Genomic DNA, 20,392 nt, shown 5'->3' with positions numbered 1-20,392 from the left:
AAAGGATGTACCAAAATTGTGAATTTCCAGGTTATGACTATAGGACAGGTCCAAAATGGTCAAAATTTTAACATAACATTATTATTTAATATGTAAAGTCTTTCATCAGTATGTTCACTTTTGGGAGCATTTGTGTTTTAAGAATGTATTTTGTTTTATACTGCTGCTGAATATTAGAATTCAGCTTCGATATGCAGAACAAAAAAATTATTATAGATTTCATAGCCCTTGGGGATAGTGATACTTATAACTATTAACACTTAGATGACCAGTAAGGCCTGTGGGCCTCTTTTCTCTAATCTTAAGACTTTCTCGGATGTATTTAGCTGTAATTTGTAGGGAGGTGGCCAGTGACACACACAGACGGCAGTCTTTGCCTTCTCTAGAAATGAAACAACTGCAGCAGAAGGACAATATTCGCAGAAAATCACTGACAGCTATGCAGGCTGTAGACCCAGAAAAAGGTGGACGAAGAGAGTCGCGGTCAGAGAGACACAAGAGAGTAGGACTTGATTCTAGTTCAACTTTTACTATTGTGAAATCAGATACATGTATATATGTGCGATTATATGTGTACTTCTCTTCAGCGACAGTATCATCTGTGTCTATGCAGAGAATAATTTTACCCATGGAATCATTCTTACAAAACCATCAGGCAATTTTTTAAAAGAAACATTTCATATTTATATCGTCTATATAGTATGGGTATTAGTAATGTTGTTTCAGCTGTATATATTTTAAAAGGCTTGTCAAGTAATATGAAAACCAAATGGGTCTATTTGTAAATCTTAATGAAATTACAGAAATTGGAGGAGATAGTGACTGACGTGGTTCTTAAACATGGCATACAACGCGAGGACCCAATCTACAAGGCTTGTATACAGAAGCTCTTTAAAGTCACCAAACTCTTTGTCATGGTAGGTTCTAAACTTATCACATTCAAATTATTTTTAACATGATCTCTATGAAGGGTAAAATTTCTGTGTGTGTGTACTTAAAATAGTGGAATTTATATTCTGCCGTCTTTTGTTCAATTGTAGATTGTCACCAAAATAAACTCTGTATCATACTATAGCATGAAGTAATTAACCCCTTGTAATTCTTTGTGATAGGATATAGTAACCGGACCATTCAAACCATGGTTGAGAGTGTGCATGTGTAATGCCGAGCTTGTAGACACTCTTAGGATGCAATTATTACTCGATTGATTTCATACATTACATACATGTATCTTTGTTAGCAGGAAAGAAAACCCCGATTGATTTTGGGGTCAAAAGGTACATATTTTAATAAATCTGTATTTAAGGTAGTACTCTACATTGTCATAATGGCCGACTTCCTTTAAAAACATGGTTGAAAAAAATCGAGATCAGCAATATTTGACTTTTCCTTTTCCATTTAATTGCCTAGCCGAGTAGCTCAGTAGGTTAGAATACCAACTGTTGAACTGTAGGTCGCAGATTCGAGTCCAGCAGGGGTTTTAAATTTTTTTCAGATTACCTTCTACTAAAACTGTATTTTTTGACAAAATAAAGTAAATTTGAAAATTTTCAACTTCAAAATATTGTTGTACATATCCTCCACTTTTCATCTACATCAAATTTCTCTGGTGTAGCATACCTCCTTAATTACATGTTTATATTTACTGATTGCCTACATTGCGAAATAATGCACATTCTTGCAAAGCTCTTGTTAATATAACAATCTAATTAAGAGTAGATCCTTTGATCCACTCATCTACTGTCGCTACACATAGGTAGATGAGTGGATCAAAGGATCTAATTTTAATTAAATTGGTTGATATATATAGGGCTCACGGTGGGTGTGACCGGTCAACAGGGGATGCTTACTCCTCCTAGGCACCTGATCCCTCCTCTGGTGTGTCCAGGGGTCCATGTTGTGTGTGCCCAACTCTCTGTTTTGTATTGCTTATAAGAGTCATAAAATTTATCACTGTTCGTCATTTTCCCCTTTATAGCATAGCGCAGAAAATGCAAATTTATGACTTCCACTTAATTCATTATCTATAGCTGCTGTTTAAAAGACATAGAAACATGAAGTAGAACTCTACACTGTACATCAGCAGCAACTAAATACTTTCCTTTGAACTTCACTCATCTTTACAAGCCAAATATCACAATTTGGACACTACGTTTGTGAAGATAAATTTCACCAAAAAGGTTTTTTTAAAAGATCGTAGTGTGAAAATCTAACATTAATGAAATACAAGTGTGTACAACTCTGCTTTTAGGATCTGCCAAATTCTCAAAACTTGAGGACAGAAATGAAAAGCATTGCTGAGGGACAAGTCAAACAGGTGGTGGATCTAGAAAAACGAAAGCAGAAAAAGTGAGAATATCAATTTCAGATATTAATGAGAAGGGAGTAGACATTAAAAAGCGTGAAAGAATTGTGACTAGAGAACCAGAAGATCATTGACTTGTGTGTTACAGTAAAGTTTGCATTAGAAAAAGTGCAGAATTCTCTTTAAAGAAAGTTGAAGTACTGATGAGAAATGCATGAAAACATTGAAGAAACATCTATAAGTCAGTTTTGAGCACTTTGTTCTTTTGTTCAGTGTACATGATCCTAAAATCCGATGGACTACTCTGTAAATGCAAGTGAAATACACACTAGATAATTTCTTTCCAGAGCATAAGATACAAGTTTTGGTACTAAAATTCCCTAGTGGCAAGGGCATGTACAAGTTGGTACGAGATGAAATGTTGTACAAGAGGGGAAGACAGTAATTGAGCTATTAGAGGAGGGCAGTAATTGAGCTATTAGAGGAGGGCAGTAATTGAGCTATTAGAGGAGGGCAGTAATTGAGCTATTAGAGGAGGGCAGTAATTGAGCTATTAGAGGAGGGCAGTATTGTCCTTCAATCACATTCACCTTTAATATCAATGTAAAGGATTATTTTGTATGAATATTTAAAGCATTCACAGACATCCAAGTCTTTGCTGTTTTTAATAGTATGCAACAGAACACTACAATTATCAGCATTTTCTGTCAACATGATACTTGAGCTACTCTGAAAGTACCATATTCACTTTCCAAGTTCAGAGAAGACTGTACCTCTCAGATAGCTTAAGCATAATACTGACCAAGAGAAAAACACTAATTGTTCTATTATATGATTGAATAATTTAAAGACATCAAAACTGGCTACTAGAGTTTATGAATTACCAAATGATTATGATAGCCACTAGTAGTTGGCCATTGGCAAATAAACAACTCATGACAAACGGGATGATTTCAACTTCTCCATCGTCAACTTCCTATATTTATGAAGCAATATTCTATTATCACCTGCATATGGTGTTTATATCTCTCAACTGATTCAAAATGTAAGAGTTTGTATTGCGTGTGTTCGTTTTTAAATCGAGATACATGTAGGCTACTGACAAACAAGTTGATGTTACAGGGATTTCATCAGTCTCATTTAAAGTCAGCATTTCGCAAATTCTACGGTCGTTATAATGATCTAGTTAGCCAGTACAACCTGTCATTGGATCAAATCTGTCCGACATGTTTCATATCGATTGCTAGGCTGCTCTTTACACACTGGTTTTGACTATGGATTACTTCATTTACCTGATCAAGATCTAGGGCTCACAGTTGACAAGAGACTCTTACTCCTCCTAAACACCTGATCCCATCTCTGGTATGTCCGGGGGCCCGTGTTTGCCCAACTTTCTATTTTGTATTGCTTATAGGAGTTATGAGATTAATCACTGTCAGTTATCATCACCTTTTCATTTTAAAACATTTTACATGTATTTCTTCTAGTTTTATTAATAGGTCTCTGCAAATCAAAATGCTCAGTCATATAATAAACAAATAATCTCCTACCACCAAGTATTTGGAATATTATACTTCTTCATGTATGCTTGTTGATCAGCCCTTCACCGGCAATGGTGACATCTCCATATGGGTGAAAAATTCTTGAGCATGACGTTAAACAATAGACAATCAATCATTGATGAGCAAGTAATTTCTCAGAGTATCTGAAATATATTACTTCTACATTTACATGAAAGGTGGAGATAACGAATAGTGATCAATCTCATAACTCCTATAAGCAATACAAAATATAGTTGGGCAAACATGGACCCCAGTACACATCAGGTGCCTAGGAGAAGTAAGCATCCCGTCGACCGGTCAAACCTTTGTTGATCAGCGAGTCATTTCTCCGAGTACCTGCAGAATATTTTAGTTTTACATGGATGTTTGTTGATCGGCGAGTCATTAATCCGAGTATCTGAAATATTTTACTTCTACATGAATGTCTGATAATGTGCAAAGAATTTCTCAAACTGTGACTTGTACAGTAAGGCAAAACCTCCCCTTTTAGTGTAGTTAAATACCTAATAAGACAGATTTTCTCATTGGATGTCAGGTAATATGAACTTGAACCTACTCTTCTGGAAATCATGTAAATGCTGCTATGTAGTTTTATCTTATCTAAATTAACCCTTTGTTAGCATCTTGTCATTTTGCCAAAAACATAACTTACAATCAGTGGTTTTTAGCTCACCTGAACCGAAGGTTCAAGTGAGCTATTCTGATCACATTTTGTCCGGCGTCCGTCTGTCTGTCTGTAAACTTTTCACATTTTCGACTTCTTCTCCAGAACCACTGGGCCAATTTCAACCTAACTTGGCCAAAAGCATCCTTGGGTGAAGGGCTTTCAAGTTTGTTCAAATGAAGGGCCATGTCCCTTTCAAAGGGGAGATAATCACAAAAATGCAAAAATAGGGTGGGGTCATTTAAAAATCTTCTTCTCAAGAACCACTGAGCCAGAAAAGCTGATTTTTACATGAAAACTTTCTGACATAGTGTAGATTCAAGTTTGTTCAAATCATGGCCCCCGGGGATAAGATGGGGCCCCAAGGGGTGGATCAAAGTTTTACACACAAATATATAGGGAAAAACTTTAAAAATCTTCTTCTCAAGAACCACTAAGCCAGAAAAGCTGAGATTTACATGAAAGCTTCCTGACATAATGCAGATTCAAGTTAGTTCAAATCATGGGCCCCGGGGGTTGGATGGGGCCACAATAGGGGATCAAAGTTTTACATACAAATATATAGGAAAAATCTTCTTCTCAAGAACCACTAAGCCAGAAGAGCTGATTTTTACATGAAAACTTTCTGACATAGTGCAGATTCAAGTTTGTTCAAATCATGGCCCCCGGGGGTAGGATGGGGCCACATGGGGGGATCAAAGTTTTACATACAAATATATAGGGAAAAACTTTAAAAATCTTCTTCTCAAGAACCACTAAGCCAGAAAAGCTGAGATTTACATGAAAGCTTCCTGACATAATGCAGATTCAAGTTTGTTCAAATCATGGGCTCCGGGGGTTGGATGGGGCCACAATAGGGGATCGAAGTTTTACATACAAATATATAGGAAAAATCTTCTTCTCAAGAACCACTGAGCCAGAAAAGCTGATTTTTACATGAAAACTTTTTGACATAGTGCAGATTCAAGTTTGTTCAAATCATGGCCACTGGGGGTAGGATGAGGCCACAAGGGGGATCAAAGTTTTACATACAAATATATAGTTAAAATCTTTTTCTCAATAACCACTGAGTCAGAAAATCTGATATTTACAAGAAAACTTTCTGACATAGTGAAGATTCAAGATTGTTCAAATCATGGCCCCCGGGGGGTAGGATGGGGCCACAAGTGGGGGGGGGGGTCAAAGTTTTACATACAAATATAGGAAAAAGCTTTAAAAATCTTATCAAGAACCATTGGGCCAAAGAAGTTGACATTTACATGAAAGCTTTCTGACATAGTGTAGATTCAAGTTTGTAAAGGGTAGTTTGAGCCATAATAGGGACTAAGGTTTTACATGCAAATATATATGGAAAGTCTTCAGATATGGGCCAAAGTGACTCAGGTGAGCGATGTGGCCCATGGGCCTCTTGTTTTTTTATCCTTTTACTGAAGGGTTGATTTTTGAGGTATAGTAAATGTAGAATTTATAGACATCACCATTTTAGCCAATCGGATAGCAAAACACCCCATGATCATAAAATGACAATATAATCTTTGACAATTTATTCATCAACAAAAATAAAGACTTATCAACTTGCGTACAATAAACTAGCACCGTGCATCTTGTTTGTCCTCTATCTGACTGATAAAATTATCACAACTACAGGTAAATTAAAATTATCACAACTACAGGTAAATACAAAACTGGACACATCAAAAGATATGTAGTATTGATAAAATAAAACAATCTACATCATCTTGTGTAGGTAATCGTGTCTACTACAGTTTTACATACAAAATAAATTCATTGAGCCAGTACCTGCAGTCAAACATGTTTATTCATCTACAAAATCAACAGTTCATATTGCATATGGCATCACCTGAGTACTTGCAGTACATGAATAACAGCACCATTCTTGGCCATCCTTTCTATTGGATTCAAGATAATGCAGCTCACATTAACGATAATTGAGCAGTTTTGATAGAACATAATTAAAATATTCATCTCTAGTAACAACGGTTTTAGATAACGGATCAAATAGTTTTTCTGGCTCAGTGATGTTTGGCACTATATCAATATCATTATAAGTAATTTCAATGTCAAATCCCAAAATGGCACATTTACCAGCATCAACCGGCACAAGAACAGCAGAGGGGGAACCATTTTCCTGTCTGTCATAATACCCTATCACTTCAGACTTGGCATCAGGGTCGTAGGTCAATTCACTTCCGGAGGCTATAATGGTAAACCTTTTATCCTCTGAATAACATACTTGAAAAAAATTGTTGCTTTGTTCCATTGTGCGAGTTGGTACAGCTGAAAAATTACATCCATTGATTTAAAGCCATCAATTAGTCAATGTCTTATTTCTTGCAATACAATGTAAAGCATTGAAAAGGATATTGATACAGATACATATGTATTACAAAAGAAAACAAATGCAAACGTACGGGAAAAAAAAGTTAAACCCACCCCACCCCACCCCACCCACCCCAAAAAAAGAAGGGGAAAAGTTTAACCTGGAAATCTAACTCTTTCCTTGATATTTGAATTTCTTTAAAAATAACAAAATCTTATTAATATTTGTCTATTAATTACATTAAATATTTATTTATTTAATTAAAATGAATGTTAGAATTTATGTAAACATTGGATTGTCTAGCTTGTTAGATATTTGTGTATTAAGGCCTAATTTCAACTCAAGATATCCAGACCAGGTAGTTAGGTGTAGAAAGTTTAAGATTCAATATATGTTTTTTAAATGAAGTCTAGCAAAGGTGATTTATTAAAACCCCATACTTGCATCGATATGAAATAATGGGTTTCACAACTTTATCACACATATTCAAGTTTACAGTCAATGGATAGGTTATGTTAACAGGGTTTGACTACATTTACAACAGAGGTTCAAAATATTTCAAGTGCACACTGCTGAAGAACAGGAACTAATAATGAGGCATTATCATTTAGTTTGTGCCTGTATTACATATATGTACCATTGCTCAGGGAGCCATTGTTTTTACAGACATACAGACCCTGAAGCGTGCTACTACACCTCCAAAGCATTTCGTTCCATTCACCGTTCCGTGCAGACCGTTCAGTGCAAACCATTCACCGTTCCGTGCAAACCTTTCAGCGTTCTGTGCAAATCGTTTCGTGCAAGAATCGTTCCGTGCATAATCAAGCCACGCCCATAGAAACAAGCAGATCGTTCAAACCACGCCCTTAGAAATGTACAGACAGTACAAGTCATTTCGACATGGGATGTAGGACAGGTAAACATTGTTGGGAATTTGAGCAATTATTTCAAAATGTCTCTAAGACGGGCTTTCAACAGTAAAAATCTGCAAATAATGGAAAGAAAACAATTTATTATAAAAGCACCAGGCAGAGCAAAATCTGATACCATTTTATCACCCTTGGTAGTTTCTAGCAAGTGCAGAGGCATGTTTATCTCTGCTCTTGGTAGTTGTTTTGTTTTTGTTATATATAGGAATAATTTATTTGTTTTGTTATATTTCTCTTTTTAAATTAAAAATATTTTCATCAAAATTGTTAATCAGAACTGTCTGCATAATGCAAAGACCGACCTGTGTATAACTTGTATATTCTATGCAAATTCCAAAGTGCCTTTTAGCTCACCTGAGCCAAAAGCTCAAGTGAGCTTTTCTGATCGCCTGTTGTCCGTCGTCTGTCTGTAAACTTTTTACATTTTCAACTTCTTCCCCAGAACCACTGGACCAATTTCAACCAAACTTAGCCAAAAACATCCTTGGGTGAGGGGCTTTCAAGTTTGTTCAAATGAAGGGCCATGTCCCTTTCAAATGGGAGATAATCACAAAAATAGGGTGGGGTCATTTAAAAATCTTCTCAAGAACCACAGGGCCAGAAAAGCTGAAATTTACATGAAAGCCTCCTGACATAGTGCAGATTCAAGTTTGTTCAAATCATGGCCCCCGGGGGTTGGATGGGGCCACAATAGGGGATCAATGTTTTACATACAAATATACAGGAAAAATGTTTAAAAATCTTCTTCTCAAGAACCACTGAGCCAGAAAAGCTGAGATTTACAGGAAAGCTTCCTGACATAGTGCAGATTCAAGTTTGTTAAAATCATGGCCCCCCGCGGGTAAGATGAGCCTCGACAATAGGGGATCAATTTTTGCATACAAATATATTGGGAAAATCATTAAAAATCTTCTTCTAAAAAAATCACTGGACCAGAAAAGTGCACATTCACATGAAGGCTTCCTGACCTAGTCCAAATTCAATTTTGAAAAAATCATGCCCCCCCCCCCCCCCCCCCCCCCCCCCCAAGGAGTAGGTTGGGGTCACAATAGGGATCAAAGTTTTACATGCGAATATATAGGGAAAAACTTTAAATATGAGCCAAGGTGACTCAGGTGAGCAATGTGGCCCAATGGGCCTCTTGTTTTTTTTACCACTTACAATAGAGGTCAGATAATCCGGGTATTTGAAATTAACATTTGTAGAGAAGGTGTGAAAATCGGCGGGGGAATTGAAATATGACAAAAGATGTGTTTATATCTTTTGTCTCTCAAATTTACCGCATCGTACATGAGGAATCATTCTAAAATGAATCAATATCATTTCTGTCTCAACCTTTTTTTAATATCTAGAATACTGCCATTGTATTAAAACTATTTGAACCAAATAATATTACCCCCCAAAAAAATCAAGGCATGCAGGCCCCGCCAACCGTTTCGTGCAGACCGTTCACAAAGCGTGCAAGCCACGTCTACATCGTGGTCAGCATTTCATGCGAAGCGTTTCGTGCAAACCATTCACCGTTCCGTGCAGAGCATTCAGCGTTTCGTGCAAACCATTCACCATTCTGTGCAGAGCATTCAGCGTTTCGTGCAAACCATTCACCGTTCCGTGCAGAGCATTCAGCATTTCGTGCAAACCGTTCACCTTTCCGTGCAGATCCTTCAGTGTTTTGTGCAAACCGTTCATCATTCCATGCAAGAATCGTTTCGTGCCGTTCCGTACAAGTAGTGTAGTAGTATGCTTCAGGGTCTGTACATACAGTGATATTTTTTTTAAATCTTCAAGAAAAGGGACTGAAGTTTGTCAGATGTATGCATTACATCGTCAATTTTGATAGAATGTGTTCAGGCTGGTACAAATCAGATCACAAGCCGATAACCAGATTAAAAGTTCCTGACATTCGTATTCTGACCAGTATGACGTACACATCACGCTTAGTGTTTTGCATAACAATATTTACATTGCACGTAACAAAGCTTCATACTTAAGTTAGGAAAGATCTGATCTGCTTTGGTTTTGATGAGTATCACTGCACCCCCAGACTGGGTGAATTCCTGCACTGTTGTAAAGTTTCCCACACTGTCCACAATTCCGGAAGTCAGTTCTCCCATTACAACCACCACAGCATCTCTTCTCCAAGCTCCTGATGATACAGGTACAGTCAAAATATATGATCTTATTGTGCACATCCGATTAGATACAAATACATTAAATACTACTAGCGGCATTCGTATTTTAGCACCCTTAGTGGTGAAGCAAGAGCACTACTTTGGGTTGAAATATGATCTTGATTTAATCATTTTCGATTTATTGACTTACATCATCATGTAGGTGCATGTATATAACTAAGATTTATATAAACATGATAAATGAACAGAAATCAAACAAAACAATCAAATCAACAGGTTGACAGTGTCACCATTTGGGCAAGGACAGCAGATACCTACACACTCAAGTGTTTATAAGGACAGCAGATACATGTACCTACACACTCGAGTGTTTATGAGAACAACAGATAAACAGCAGATACTTACACACTCGAGTATTCATAAGGACAGCAGATACTTACACACTCGAGTATTTATAAGGACAACAGATACCTACACACTCGAGTATTTATATCATGTATTCCTGTTCGTACTCTTGTTACCTGATATGTCAATATTTGAATTTTTAGAACTAAAAGGTTGAAAACGCAATGATTAGCAATAAAACTCTGTACAACTGCTTGTAATAGAAATTATGGCAAACATTGTTTTCCATTTATTTTGTACTGCAGCAATGTCCAGATCTGTTTTTGGATGAACATTGTGATGCATACATGTTGAAAATCTTGTTGACAGACTGTCTTTGTTTTGATAATAACTATTTTCAATGCCCATACTCTTTAGATGTTTGATTGTACACAAACATTTTGGTTTCCAAAGATTTTTTACGTAATTACATTGGGATTTTAAAAAAAGAAGTACATATTTTTCCCTGTGCATAACACCTTCATTTAATTAGCTACATATCCATTTTTTAACTTGAAATCCCGTGAATTAACATTTTAAATTGTCATACATATAAAATTGCGAAATCTTGATTACGCGACATAAATGTACAAGTATATCATTAGCTCTGATTGTGCTAAATTTTCAATGCGACACAACAAGGACACAGACATGTACAATACTATAAAATGTCCTCACATTACGTTGTAATGACACAAATTAATTCCCACTTAAAATTGTACTTCTGTATCTTTCTTACCATCCTTCAATTTCTCGTCATTTAGTGCATCCACAGAAAATCTGGAGGTGTCCACCACAGACTTGAGAGAATTCAGAATAAGACGAGCCTTCCAGGGAATTGTGAGTCTCCCACTGTACACATAGATGAAGCTGTTTGGCAAAGATCGTAAGGAATAGTCACTAGACTTGCCTCGTATCGGTTTTCCATTTTTATCTGTGAAGAAATCACTGAAGTAATACACCTTAGAACAACTTCAGAGCTAAAACCAAACGGTTAATTTACATGTATACACATACCATGTTACTTAAAATATTCTAGTGTACTTTTAAGAAAGGATAGGCAAAGAGATATTGCGAAATTTACGGTGAAACAAATTATCTCATTAACCTATTCTTAATATTTGACTTCATTAACCTGTTCTGATTATTTGACCTCAATTCATTTATTCTGATAATATGACCTCATTAACCTCGCTGTTCCAACTATGTTTCCTAGGAAAATAGTTTGGTAAACTTTAACCTTTCACAAAAATGCTCCAATCTTCCTCCATTCCTTCGAATGTAGCTGGAAACATTATGCCATCAATCACATGGTGAACTCGGACTGGATGACCTTTCTTGAACATTTGAAATTTGCATGCCTCGGTGTAAAGGTCTCCATGACTGAGACTAAGGTAGTACTCCAGCTTGTTGCAGACGTCTGCCAGGACCCTCTCTCGGCTGACCACAGCCCCTCCATTCTCACAGCGAATGCTGGTGGCAATTCCAACGAGGTCCGGATGACGTCGCATGTCCGAGTTTACATTGATCCCCATTCCAAGCACAAACAGGTGTGAATCATTTTGGGAATCTGTAGACAATAAATGAAAGGTTCAGAAATATTCTTCTAGTTGAAAAAGAATATATGAACATGTGTTTAGTTGCATCTATGCAAAAACTGGGTTTAAACATGAGAAGGACACGTTTTATCACAAGGACTATTTTGCTTGCTCATCCCAAAACTCTTCAGGCAATAACTAGCATGAACATATCTTCAAGTGATTTAATACCATGAATCTGGAATTGTTTTGTTCATATTTTTTTTAATTTCAAAAATGTATTTTCATGTATCCCAATGCATATATAAAGATGCTGCCTATCCAAGTTTAGGGTTGCATTTTCTAGAACAAAATATTCTGCCTTTTGATCATTTGCAGTGAATGCATATATATGTAAATTTTATTTCAGTCTGCAAGTGTTTAAGAGGGTTCAGGTTGTCCATTTAAAATCAAACACTTCCAATTGTAATGGAAACATATATGATAGTGTCAGATCCTTTTTTTTTTGGTTTGCTTGATTAGTAATATGTATTCAAGCAGAGACAATCATTTTCCCTGCCGGTGTGATTGTACGATTTGGTTGTAATACAGAGCAGGATTTTCCAATTATATTTTCCAACCCATTCCAGGACACAGACAAGAGTTATTTACCTTTTAAAAACATAATAACTTTATAAAATTACCCTTAAACTTTATCAAACATTATTTGAGTGTAGTATAATTCTACATAAACAAAAAATTTGATGAGCCACTCTCTAATATTTTTCCATGGACTGTGAGCCTCTTGAAGAAATATTACATGTACATGTAGCTCTATATCTGAAAATTATATCAAAATTTGTTGTAAAAATGTGCTATTATGAGAGTTTGTAAGTAGCTTTACGCATAATTAAAAGTTTTCTAACACAAATATTGATAACAAAATTTTATAAACCTTCATTTTTTTTCTATAATTGAAATAGTAAATCACGATTTTACAACAAAATTTTCCGACACCCAGACGGCAGCTAATAATGCCAAATCAAGACAGAGGAATAGTTCCCATATACATGCATCTAATTTTAGAAAGAAACATTTTGCAATTCACCAGACCTGTTGAATTGCTAAATATTTATCAATTACAACATAGCAAAAATAACCCAATTTAATCTATGAATTTCAGCAAGGTCTCTATATTTACCTGGTAATATACCTCCATGTTCTGCCAGGAAACCAGCCAGTTTATGGCCCCTAACCCAGACATCATTCGGCCACTTTACACATGCTCCAGTAATGGACATATCATGTAGAGTACACAATAAAGACATGGCTCCTGTCACCTCTACATCAAACCTCTCCACAAACGACTAAAAAGGAAAAAATATGTAGAGCATTCATTGAGAATTTGACCATCTGTAAACACATTGTAGCACAGTTTAATTTAATTTAAACATATTTTATTGAGAAACTCAACAGGATTGGGCAACAGGCGTAGCCTATGTAGGCCCCTCTCCCAAATACAAAGGTCAAGTACAAAGGTATGATATAAAGGTATAAAAAGGATTTTTTGAAGATTTAACAATATTGTAATGAGGTTTACATGAAAATAGTTAATAAGAGTTTTGTTGAATTTTGCTATGAATTGATTTTTTATAGATCAACATGTTCTACACATACACACATACTTACATAACCCTCCACCTACGGTCACACACACATATATATATACATATAGATCAATCACAGTTTGTTGGTTGTTCCACAAATTATTATATGCATGTGATTGTACATTGAGAGAGTTAAAAGTCTAAGGGCAGTGGACCTGTCATTGAAAGATTCAAAATTGATGTATATCAACAATTCAAATCATTTTGATACAATATCAAAACAGCTTTTAAGTATTAAAACTTTAACGAAATTTCCAGAATTTTGTCTTTCATTTTATCCTCTTTTACATTTACTTACCAGGTGCATGAGCCTCTTGTTTTCATTTCAAGTCCATTTATTTAGTTTTCATATTCTCTTTAAAAATGTTTAAATTTCCCTTTCATTTTGTTACATCTTTAAATTTAATTTATTGTTGAAGTTGTACAAAAAAACACTGAAACAGTTTCTTGTGCAATTTTTGCTTAATTTGCCCATTACCATGCATTGAAGCTAGTCCAAATGAAAAACCATCAAAATACCTTAATACTATTAGTTTCACGTGAATATTTTAAGAAGTGATAAGGTTAATCAATATATTGATACTTTCTATGAATCTCCACATATCGATATACATGTAGAATGTTTCCTCAATGACGGATCTCAGTGGTAGAGCCAAAAAAAAATTTCAAATGGGTGTTGCTACCCAAGTTTGTGCCTTTACCGCCCAATAAAGGGGGGATTGAAGACCCTGAAATGGCAAAAACTTATCTCTTTTTTTAAATTCAACCAAAGGGGGTCGCAAACCCTGTACATGTATCCCCCCTCTAGATCCACCACTGGATCAAAAGAGCAGACTTAGGGAAAGTTTATCTATACCTTCCATTTGTAGGACATACAAATACACTGCAGAATCCTTTTTTTTTTTTTTTTTTTTTTTGCATAAGATGATACATTGATTCTTAGGACCCATTATGTATTCTAGCTATGATGTAAAAATCCTTATTTAATGTGATAGAAAACAGTTCTCCAGTATGTAGACTGACATCTGCATTAAAAAGAATATTGCTTTAGGAGAAAAAGCATTCATGTACCTGACATCCTTAGACAGCATCGATATAAAATGGACCTCATAACCAGCAGAACGATAATGAATTCTGCCTTTTCTTTCGAGTTTATTCAGTAGTTGCAAGTTAATAGGTGATAAAAGATTGCTCGGTGGTGACTAATGAGAAATGATCCCCACCCCACCCTCTGTTTGATTCCCCTCCAAGGCTCCCACCCTCTATCTCCCCCTCCCTTTTATCCTTTTTCCCCTTACATGGTAAATTAAATGTAATGATACACTGAGGTCCCTACATTTTCAGTAACTGGAGGAGGCCTGTGAATGACAATGGACAGGTAGAGGTTCCCTCTGTTCAGAGCATCCCACTTGTGGTCTTTTGTTCCTCGGGCTTTGTTTTGTATTTCTGTCAGGTATATGGTTCCTGAGGGTGCACCTGTATCAACAAGAAAAAACAATTTTAACGATGTCATTTTGAAATAAGTTAAATGATTTAATACTCTTGTCATATTCATTTTACATACTGCATATGTACTTATTTTAGCGGTATTCAAATTTTAGCGGCTTTGGTGGTCAAGGAAGAGCACTTATTACTGTTGCATTAAAACATGCACTTCTCTAATCGTCATATCGATTCTCATACATAAAAAAAGAGCTAAATCATGATTAAGCCCAAAAGTGCAACTGCACCAAATTTTGAAAATGCTAAAATAAGTACACATACAGAAATTCTCTACAAGGATCGATATACCATGTGATAATAAATTATCAAAAGGGACAATTTCAGAAATAAAATTTTCCTTTCACATCAGTAAAAAGAGATTTAATATACTGAATAGTCAATGCTGTCATTTAATACAACAAAGCATTATACATGTACATGTAAAAAAAAAAACAACTAGTGATACAGACATGATATTATGTGTGACCGGTGTAGAGCAGGTTTCATCAGGAGAAGATTTGTAGGCTTTGGTTCCACTTTACAACATCAAAAATACTTCTACATGAATTTCATATGGATGTATTTTGTAGTATTGTTTATTGGCTTTAAACCTTATGGCTCATCAGCATAATACATATCAAATTACAAAGTATAAACAAAAAAGATGTATAAATACAATTTTAAAAGTGGAGTGAATATTAGAGGATTATGTATATACATGTATTAACTTTTCCCTGAGTGATATTGAATTCTTTACAATTACAAAATGCCTTTTAACTACATTATAGGGTTGTTACAAAGTTAACAAAAATGTTGATCAAAGGGAATAGGTGGCCAGTGATATCCACCAGCTTGATACTAATTCAATTTTAATAAGCTAAATGAAACTAGTAAAAGAGTCCACCAGATATACATTTAAAAAAAAGAAAGAGTTGTACAGCGAGGTTGCCTATACAATGCATCCGCTAATAAGTTATAACCGAATCAGTTCTACGTTTTCCTGACTCGGAGTGCAATACCTAGTGTATTAACAGTTATTCTTGCCAACATCAATTATCATAAAAATATATATAATTTCACTCATTGTCGATTATGCATACATGTTCAGTAGATATTCTATAGCTCCTTTACTAGGCTTAGTCAACAAATTAATGATTAATGAATTATTAACAATGTCACCTTGAATTCCTCCATATTTGGCATCATCCATTGTTGTATCTGTGACATCCTTGTAAATTAATTTTCTTCCCACAAATGCATTTGTCAATAGCGTCGTAAATTCGCCGCAGTTGAAATTTTGCATCGCGCAGAATTCGAAAATGAAAGTAGGTTATATGAGTGCGTGCAGGTCAGCCGATATCCTAGTTAGGCCTATGCATTGTTGCCCTGACTTGCGATGAGTTATCGAGGAAAGCTACAAAATCGTCACAACTAACATCAAGACCAGTAAATCATCAAGTACATGTATTCGCATTTACGTTTCCTGCACATGCCCATACATTAGCTAGGGGCCTACCTGATCTGACCAGTCCAGGTCAAAAAGTTGTCTTCGTCCGTAGTCACGTGAACTGTTGACGATAACTTCTGTAGAACCACCTGACAGATCACGCGATAATACTTCAAAGATGAAAATTATGGTGGATCTAGAATTGGACACAATAAACAAGGTATCCAGCACGCAGGATTAGATGATTATTTAGAAACGGCACTAAATTATGTAGGCTACATACATTACTAGCCTTCTGTATGGGTTTTTAGTTTACGCAACAATAAGGCAAGACCGTAAGGTCGCGTTGTACATATTCCGTATAAAAAAATTTCCCCTCAAGCCCTTTTCAACAGTTACAACTTTCTATGGAGCGCCAATTTAACATAAACTCAAATAATAATTGAATACATATTAGAAAATTTGAACATTTCATCAATATAGGCCTAATGAGCTTTTGTTAATTATGCATGTCTCAGATCAGAGTAATCATTGATTTGAAACGCGCAGCAATGAATTATATCTTCGATTCAATTAGGCCTAAAACACAGTAATGGGCAGTTAGCTCAGATGGTCAGAAAATAGCTTTATTTAAGTATAGCTTAGTTTATTGAAACCTTGAGAAACATCTTTTTGGTACAGTACAGTTATATAATATAACAATAACCCAAGTGAAAAGAATCGTGTGACCAAATATGGTGGCTGGACAAACATAATATCTTATATAAGTTTCATAGCCTCAGTGCCTTTATCAAAAACCTTGCTAAATTACGTGTACATAATGCTTTTCTGTGTCTTATTGAAAAAAGTTGCACGAGTTTGAACATGGATGGTCGAGTAAAATAGTATCGTTTGATGAATGTTTTTCGTAGATCGGAGTAATAGGGACATGACTGAATAAAATGGTATTCGTCTTCAATTTCGTTAAAATCACATTTCTGACATTTTCTTTGAGACCTTGCTATGTTTGAGTATCGACCCTTTTCTATCAATAGCTCATGAGTTTCGATATTCAGTGTGTTTTCAATAATATTTTTATCATTATTATGAAACATGATTTTCCTTCCCCGTGATGCTAAGATGTTTTGAGTTATAGAAAAAAAATTTATTATAAAAAACATTAACTCCCAAATAACTAAAACTATCCACTACATCAATTTGGATGCCATTATAAGACCATTGATCCTGTGTACTTAATTTAAAATTGTTTCTAAACACTACAAATTTTGTTTTCTTTACATTAACATGTATGTTCCATTCTTTGCAATGTTCTTATAATTAATCCAACATGTTCTGTATTGCGTTTCTACTTTCAGCAAATAATACAGTATCATCAGCATAGAATAACAAAAATAATGACAGTTCTTTCAATTCAACGTTTTCTAATGTGTTTTCTATCAAATAGTTTTCAAAATCGTTTATGTACATAGAAAATAAAAATGGAGATAATCGCTCACCCTGCATGAGACCATTTTGCACATCAAGGAAATCTGAAATATAACCATTATACTTTACACCTGTTTTTATGCTAGTATAAATAGATTTGATCACTGAATCCTTTTTACCCACAATACCACTGCGAAATATTTAAGAATACTCTTTGTTAATACTATCAAAAGCCTTCCGATAGTCCACAAAGCAACAACATACAATGTAACTATCCCCTGGGGGTTCCGGGTTCGAATAGGTCCTCAGTACCCCTTGCATGTAGTAAGAGACGACTAAATGGGGCGAAATACCGAGGTCCTGTGTCAAAGCAGGTGTAGCACGACAAAGATCCCTCCCTGCTCAAAGCCTGGGCCCGTAAGCTTCGAGCATAGAACCCTTCACCGGCAATGGTGACGTCTTCATATGAGTGAAAAATTCTCGAGGGGGACGTTAAACAATATTCAATCAACAATATAACTTCTTATTACTTAAGTCCCATGGGGATCCGGGATAGAATAGGTCCTCATTACCCCTTGCTTGTCGTAAGAGGCGACTAAATGGGGTGGTCCTTCGGATGAGACCGCAAAAACCGAGGTCCCGTGTCACAGCAGGTGTGGCACGATAAAGACCACTCCCTGCTCAAAGGCCATATTGATAAGCGCCGAGCATAGGTCTGAATTTGCAGCCCTTCACCGGCAGTGGTGACGTCTCCATATGAGTGAAAGATTCTCGATAAACAATATTAAATCAATCAATCTTATACTTAAATGTTTTTTAATCATGCCATGTAAAGCGAAAACAGCATCTGGCGTGCCATAACCTGGTTTAAAACCAAACTGGGCATAAGCTATTACATGACATTTTTTTGACCATTCCAAAAACCTATCATTCAAAATTGACGTGAAAATTTTTGAGATATAACTTTCAAGTGTTACATGTATACCACGATAATTATCAGTACAAATGTAATATTTGCATCATTGTAATGTATTATAACTAATTCCCTCAGATCAACGTTCAGGAAAACATCCTCTATCTAAAATGAAATTAAACAAAGTATGCAACATCGGTACAAAAATATCTTTGAATTTATATTTAAGACATTGTCAACACTGGGTAATTTATTCATCTTTGCTCTATTTAGAGCATCAAAAATTTCTTTCTCGCGTATAATATCATCTAATTCTTCAAAAATACAATCATCCCTTACAGAGTTTTTGTCGAAATTTATATTGATTATCGGCAGACAAAACATTATTTTAAAAAGTGATCAAAAAAGTCATTTACACGCTTTCGTTAGAGAATTTTGTAAAAATGCCTCGGATTATTATTTCATAAATACATGTAACATAATCTATTACCTACTTGTCTATTGTAAAAATGCTTCACTTTTTTCATATGAAATTTATAAAACACGTTGAAAACTCGGCACGTTGCATTGGATATTTACAAAAGCCCATTGAGTTCAATTTCGTAGGTGGAAAAAAAAAATTTCGCGTTATATAACGCGTAACTTTTGCGTTATAACGCTTAACTTTCGTGTTATAACGCGAACCATTCTATATAAACATAGTTATGATATGATTTATTTATTTATTCCAATTCAGGGCCCATATAATAGGAACCCGTGATTAGTACAATGAACAAAGACTGATATTTATGAGTAACATTAAAGTATAGGACTATATACACACGGTAACACGTACACACTTCAGAATTTTTGGTATATATGCTATTAAACTTTTATTGAATGCAAAGTAGAATTCATATTTGTAATTGATTAATACCAGTGTTGCTTAGCTAACAACAGCTTTTGATACGGAGATATGAAATTTCTTTTATTGAAATCAATCCTCAAAATGTTAATCTACATGTATATATGCTTTTGCTTCGTTTGATATCCTGGGAAAAAAACAACCTCAGAATGTCTCTAGAAAGCACTTGATGACCTAAGTTCTTCCAAGAAAAGATGAATCCACACTTTTCCAAAGGTTACTAGTATATCCCTTGGCTGTCATCGTTTGGGGGGGGGGGGGGGGGCATATAATTCTCACAGCAACCTTTGTAACTAATTGTTTTATGATGTTGTCATTTGATATGCTTTTTGGTTTTTTTAACATATTTTTTGTCTGGAAAGACCTCGCCTATGTGACAATAAGAAGATCTTTTAAAAAGCAGTCAAATTATATTAAGAGATATGCATATAAAAAATCATAACGTACAGCTGGACACGTCTATCGTTACTGTTCTTCATTGAAATCAACAAATTCTTTCATGGTACTTTTTCAATATTGAGCCCATTAATTAATAAATTCGTGTTTATAAGCAAAATCTACGATTTATGACCTTAAAATTTCGTGTTATAACGCGAAAATAGCTGACTAGGTAAAACAAACAGCTTCTTCGTTCGTAGTCACGCGTTTTCAATGCCGATAATTTTTGCAGGGCACACCTGACAAATCAGTTTTAACAATCTATTGAAGGAAATTTGATGG

General features: G+C 35.3%; 2 protein-coding genes across 4 annotated transcripts in view; one reads left to right on the top strand and one right to left on the bottom strand.

The window, feature by feature from the left end:
• LOC125683112 (mdm2-binding protein-like) overlaps positions 1-2,951 on the top strand; it is a 28,972-nt gene extending 26,021 nt beyond the window's left edge. Inside the window, exons 17-19 of the mRNA XM_048923916.2 lie at positions 340-502; positions 804-917; positions 2,252-2,951. Of these exons, the coding sequence (XP_048779873.2) occupies positions 340-502; positions 804-917; positions 2,252-2,353 (379 nt within the window). The 3' untranslated portion in view covers positions 2,354-2,951. The remainder of the gene's footprint in view (positions 1-339; positions 503-803; positions 918-2,251) is intronic.
• Positions 2,952-6,062: 3,111 nt separating this feature from the next.
• Positions 6,063-16,830, bottom strand: LOC125683116 (uncharacterized). 3 transcript variants are annotated; one of them, XM_048923929.2, is made up of 8 exons: positions 16,500-16,808; positions 16,163-16,397; positions 14,838-14,977; positions 13,036-13,201; positions 11,558-11,887; positions 11,057-11,251; positions 9,789-9,947; positions 6,063-6,829 (listed from the first exon to the last, which is right to left on the bottom strand). In XM_048923929.2, the coding sequence occupies exons 2-8, from the start codon at positions 16,284-16,286 to the stop codon at positions 6,471-6,473; spliced, it is 1,473 nt and encodes a 490-aa protein (XP_048779886.2). In that variant the 5' UTR covers positions 16,287-16,397; positions 16,500-16,808; the 3' UTR covers positions 6,063-6,470. The 3 variants fall into 3 exon arrangements, with proteins under 3 accessions (XP_048779886.2, XP_048779887.2, XP_055996342.1); XM_048923930.2 differs by having other exon boundaries at positions 16,163-16,414; positions 16,500-16,804; XM_056140367.1 differs by having other exon boundaries at positions 16,163-16,830.
• Between the last annotated feature and the right edge of the window lie 3,562 nt (positions 16,831-20,392).

This window comes from Ostrea edulis, chromosome 6 (genome assembly GCF_947568905.1).
Source record: "Ostrea edulis chromosome 6, xbOstEdul1.1, whole genome shotgun sequence".
Taxonomy (NCBI): Eukaryota; Metazoa; Mollusca; class Bivalvia; order Ostreida; family Ostreidae; genus Ostrea; species Ostrea edulis.
This window is presented reverse-complemented; position numbering and strand designations above follow the sequence as displayed.

Excerpts from the sequence above, each read along its gene's own strand:
- LOC125683116 (XM_056140367.1), bottom strand. The coding sequence starts at position 16,286 with ATGCAAAATTTCAACTGCGGCGAATTTACGACGCTATTGACAAATGCA. Across the intron at positions 14,978-16,162 it reads CAAATATGGAGGAATTCAAG|GTGCACCCTCAGGAACCATA; the intron begins GTGACATTGTTA and ends TTGTTGATACAG. Across the intron at positions 13,202-14,837 it reads CTCCTCCAGTTACTGAAAAT|TCGTTTGTGGAGAGGTTTGA; the intron begins GTAGGGACCTCA and ends TTTCCTTTTTAG.